The sequence below is a fragment of the Amblyomma maculatum genome, chromosome 1 (assembly GCF_055883805.1).
Source record: "Amblyomma maculatum isolate TAMU_Amacu chromosome 1, ASM5588380v1, whole genome shotgun sequence".
NCBI lineage: Eukaryota > Metazoa > Arthropoda > Arachnida > Ixodida > Ixodidae > Amblyomma > Amblyomma maculatum.
In genome coordinates, this window is record NC_139344.1 from 272862776 (window position 1) to 272868143 (window position 5368).

Consider the following 5368-nt stretch of genomic DNA (forward strand, 5'->3'; position numbering starts at 1 on the left):
CTATCAAACGCAGCCACAAGGGGCAGCAATGCGCACCTGCCCCAATCCTCGACGTCATCTGTAAAATTTCATAAGGATGTGAGACGCCCGACACGTCAATAAGACTCTCGAATGGAGCCTCCACCGAATCTCCACGTGGTTACCGCAATGCTGTACATGATTTATTAAAATACCTCTACGAATTGCGGACCTTGTGTTGCGTGTAAACCACTCCTCTGTATCTCACTTTGAAGACCCGCTATTCGCTTTAGAATTTCTGGAAGTGTCGTATAGACAGTCGGCAAATTTTCAGTGCATAGTGTTCTCAAGGAACTTATTTTCTCTCTTTGTTTGTAAACATGCCAAGCAGCGCACTCATTCCCACAACTTCACTGCAAGCGTCCGAAACTGTAACACTCACTTTTGTTTTGTGAGTTTAGCATTTCGAAAATTTCGGGTACCAAATTCTAGCCGACGCGTACGTTCACATGTCTCATAGCCTACTCAGCTCAATCGAATGCACGAGGAAATTGAATTCTGTCGTCAATTTTGGACTTCCGGGGATTGGTTGCGTCCGCGTTGCACAGTGTGCACGCAGGCCATGCCAATCGATCTCACTACTCATTCTTCTGTCAAGTGTGGCGTCAACGCCTTCCTTTCTCGAGCTCTTCGTTGGAGTAGCGAGAGGGAGCCCACAGTACGCTGTCTGCACAGATGGAGCAGGGGTGAAGCAGCGGCAATATACTTTATTTTGTACCTCTGAAACTGCACAGTAGCGCTTCTCGGATCAGCTCGCGGACCTGCGAAGCATCTCTCTCTGCGTAGAAAAAGGGGGCATCTTAAATTAACGGGGGGCTCAGGAGGCGTTGGCGTGGACGCGCATGTGCCGGTTCAGGTTGCCCGACTGCGAGAAGCGGAGCAGGCAGAGCCGGCACTGGTACGGCTTCTCGCCCGAGTGGGTTCGCAGGTGCTTGGTCAGCGTCGAGCTGTCCGAGAAGGCCTTCTTGCAGAGGCAGCAGCGGTACGGTCGCTCGCCTGAGTGCGTCCGCATGTGCGTCGTCACCGAAGAGCTCTGAGAGAAGCGGCGCTCGCACACGGGGCACCGGAATGGCTTTTCTCCGGAATGCGTACGCAAGTGCGCCGTCAGATTGGCTGCTTGCGAGAAGCACTTGCTGCACTGCAGGCAGCGGTAGGGCCGCTCGCCCGAGTGGGTGCGCAGGTGCGTCTTGAGCGTGCTGGGCCGTGCGTACGCCTTGCCGCAGATGCCGCACAGGTTGACGCGTCCATCGGCGGCGCTTCCTCGCGCGCCTTGGCCTCCGGCGACCTGGGACCCAGGGGCCGCTTGGTGGGGGGGCGGCGGCGGTGGAGGTGGCGGCGGCGGCGCTGCCATGTCCGCCGGATAGCCAGGGCTCGCGTACAGCTCCTCTTGCGGATGGTGGTGGTAGGGAGGCGGCCCCCACTGTGCGTAGCTGGGTTCCCAGCCAGCCACGCCCATGGTCATGTTCATGGACAGGTTCACGCTCATCGAGGTGGGGAACACGTGCGGCGGCGGCGGCGGGGCCTCGGCCGGCCCGGCCCCGTAGGGCCCGGTGCCCGCCGCCGGTGAGCTGGGGTGTACCACCGCGTGCTTGAGGGACAGCAGCACGTCCGCGATGGTGTCCCCCCTGTGAGAGAGAAGAATTGTCAGCGCAGCCACCGCGAGCGATTACACGCCTTGATATGATGGAAACTTGCCGTGCCACCAGCTTTGGTGCACCCTGGAAGTTTGCTATTTCATCAAGGGTTTGAGCCACCAGCAAGATGCCGACCATTTCCTATAATGCATATCATGTCATGTGTCATTGTTCAGCTGTCTCAACCTCCATGCAGTGAGCAACCAACAGAGGCCGACATAAGCCATTCTGATTTTTTTTTTCTTTTCCACCAGCTACAAAAAATAAAGGGGTGCACATAAGTCTGCTTCCGTGCAGAAATGCGAAAGCATTGCGAGTTCCGTGCCTAGTTCCGTTATGAATTTTACTTTTCGTTGCTCAGTTGCTTAGTTGCTGTTTTTATTGGTCAAATTATGACAAGGTCAAAATTCTGGGGTTCAGCAGGTAGAGGGAGCAAATTTTCGAAGTGGCCCACCTAAACTTACAAGTCACCATTGAGGTGGCCTTTCTTGAATTAGGTTAGAGACCGATTTCGGTGAAATTCGCATGAAGTCAAATTTCGGGAATTAGGGAGGCCAAAATTCGTGGGTGGCCCACCTAAGTTTGAACGTCACCACTGAATTGGCCTTACTCGAATTATGTTAGACATCATTTTTGTTCCGATTTTGACGAGTATGAAATTTAGGGGTGGCCCATCCAAATTAGATGTCACCATCGAGTTGGCGGGGCTCTGATTTAGTTGGATAACAGATTTGGTGCTGTTATTAATTACTCAAGTAATCGTTTATTGACAGTTTGTGCGGACACGCATTGATGAAAGGTCTGTCCACGCCACTCATGCGCCAACAAATGCTTTCGCATTAAAAGTGCACTCACCGCGTTCTGGGGACGGCGCCAGGATATTCGTAGTGGGTTGGCGCGGAGAAAGAACTGAAATGGGCAGGAAGGAGTGAAATTTCGGGAAGGCATGAGGTTTTCGAGCCATTGCTCCTTCAAAAAAATAAAATAAAATAACGTAATAGCAACGAAATAAAATTCAACGACCACAGTCACATATTCGCTTCCCACTGTGAAGTTTCAGAACAAAGCAAGTATTTGAGCTAACGAAGCCACGCTATAAAACAATTGATGCAAGACCAGCAGGAAGACGCAAGGTTGTAATAAAAGATAATTCCACACATTAAGAGGGAAACATGGTCTAACACTTAGCCTTCAACGGGCGGCTTTATTATTGAGCGCCAAAACCGAGTACATTTTGGTCGCTTAGTTGCATGCACAATTTTCGCGTAGAAACATAGCCACATAATAGTCCACAGAAGCAACAAGAATCCAGAACAGAAACGCCGTTCGCGCAGAGCTATTAAGGCTGCCAACCCAGACAGCATTGGCCGACTGCCAACCTATGGCCGGTCATAGGCAGCTGGTCGGCAGCCGACCTGCCGGCATTCGATGCTCGGTCGAATGACGGCCCATGGTTGGCCATGTACCAGGTAGGACGGAAGTCGGCCATCAACCAAGGCCCAAGCTCAGGCACCCGACTGAACGCCGACCAATTCGGCCACGGTAGCTCGGCCAATGGGCGGCCCATGGCCGGCCATGTATTAGGTAGGGCAGAAGTCAGCCTGCATCCATGGCCCGAGCTTGTAACCCCGACTGAACGCCGACCTGTTTGGCAACGGTTGCTGGGGCATTTGGCTGCCCACGGTCGGCCGCGTGCCATGTTGGCCAGGAAGCCGGCTAGCACTCACGACCCAATATGCCTGTAGTGGACGCCGATTACCTCCCTGGATCTACTTAACATCTTGTACAAATCCAGTTGTCAGTGAGAACGCGCATAGAAAACAAAACCGCGTGGTCATAGCACGATCATGTGACATTAAATTAGTGATTAGAAGACAGCTTTTTCATTGCCGAGAAAGAAAACGTTGCCGCAAGTTGATCGAATAAATGACCGTTTTCTGCGCGCAGGAACTAAGCGCAGCATCGTATGTTTACCTGGGGAAAGGACCGAATACGATGTGTGCACTTTCTAGATGCAATCCCTGAAAAATGAAAAGTCAAAAGACTGTCGAGTTTGCCATTTTAGTTTCACACGGTGGTAAAAAAAGAAAAAATGGCAGCTTTTCGTGCAGACTGCGAGCATGGCGAGCCCCCCTATTGCAGCAGTACAGAAAATGTACGGATTCCGTACGTTTTTCGCATCACACTTACAGAAAACAAGCGGATTTCATACGTTCGTTACGGAAGTCCTTGCGGAACTTACGGATTTCATGCTGCGGATGCGGATGGTCGTGTGCGGAGAACATATAGACGTCATGTGATTGATATGGATGTCCTAATAGAGTGTACGGAGCATGTACGGCGATTGCGGACGGATGTGTGCGGAGCATACGGATTCCTCACTGACATGATGCGGTAACTACGGAGTGCGTACGGTTGATGCGGATACTCCGTTCCGCGTAAGCGGAAACCTCGCTGTACAGGCCGGCAAATGCGGAAGAAACGGACTTCACCACAGCTACTCGCTTGAGCCACGTGTCCCGAACGCAGTCGTTGCAAATAATTAATGAGGCTGTTTCGCTCACTTTTTATACATTTATTGAGAGAATCATATGTATATGTATAAGCCATGTAAAGACTATGGTTCGCGGTGACAATTAAGACGCACCAAAAAATGGCTCGCGCGGCGGTAATAGCAGTCGCAGACGCACTGCAGTCGGTCGGTAGCATGAACGATCGCCACGCCTTGGCCGCTATCACTTTGCATGTTATCAGCGTTCATTGAACGCACGGACATATGTACCGAAAACAACCGCGAACTTCGGAAGAAAAAAATAGCACGGTCCTATTCATTCTTCTCCGCAATCCGTTCGCGGGTGATTGTGTCATTGCCCATCTTTTTCCTAGAAGCGCTTTTTTAGTGACGCCGCGCAATTGTGATGAGTTGCTTGAGCCTGAAAAGCTGAGTGACCGAAGGGATTTGAAAACAGTGCTACATGTGTTTTAATAGAGGTTCACAAGAATATCGGCACGCATGTGAGCCTTCTGAAAGGGTTCGTCTTCTGCAATTTAATTTCATTTATTTTCCCCTGAGGGCATTACATAAGGGGGGAGCAAACTTAATATGCAATGCGAACAAGAACGGGAAAACATTGGAACAACAGGAAAACAGAAACGAGAGAAATAGGGCATGGCCGGGTTAAACGGAACAATATGAAAAATAAAAATAACAACATACCATAAGTAAATGATGCCGAAACTGTTATATAAATCTATGTTATATACATGAAGTATTAAACACGCGAAAAAAGGCAAGACAATGTAAGCGCTGCCCCCCCCCCGCGCGCCCACAATTCCGCCGACGTCACCATCAATGCCTTCACAAAAGTTGGTCGTTCAGTTTTACCCTGAATGATTTACAATCAGTACATGACACGATGGTGTTTGGCAGGGCGTTTCACATATTGCATCTGGAAAAATGAAGAATTTAGTGCTAATAACGTGCAACAGTTAATACGTGCAATGCTATGATTTGGTAGCAACTTTACTGGATTAAGTGAGTGATGAGCATTTTGCATTTTGGAGGTGCTAAAATTCTTCAAAAACAAAGTCAATCTTGTTTTAAACAATACTGTGATGCCCCCCAGGTTCTTTAGCTTTTGCAAGTCAATTCACAGTTTCATCTCACGCTGATAAGTTTTTGAAAAGTTCGTTTGAAGGAAGGTTGTCTCACACCA

The 5368-nt window shown here is 50.0% G+C and overlaps 1 protein-coding gene across 1 annotated transcript; it reads right to left on the minus strand.

Moving 5' to 3' along the window:
* Positions 1-835: 835 nt before the first annotated feature.
* LOC146206545 (uncharacterized) lies at positions 836-1790 on the minus strand. Its single transcript, XM_084609593.1, has 2 exons — positions 1714-1790; positions 836-1643 (listed from the first exon to the last, which is right to left on the minus strand). Exons 1-2 carry the CDS (start codon positions 1788-1790, stop codon positions 836-838), a joined length of 885 nt encoding a protein of 294 aa, XP_084465719.1.
* Positions 1791-5368: the final 3578 nt, after the last annotated feature.

Coding starts and splice junctions, on each gene's coding strand:
- LOC146206545 (XM_084609593.1), bottom strand. CDS start 1,790: ATGGTCGGCATCTTGCTGGTGGCTCAAACCCTTGATGAAATAGCAAAC. Junction 1,644..1,713: donor GCACCAAAGCTGGTGGCACG/GCAAGTTTCCAT, acceptor TCTCTCTCACAG/GGGGGACACCATCGCGGACG.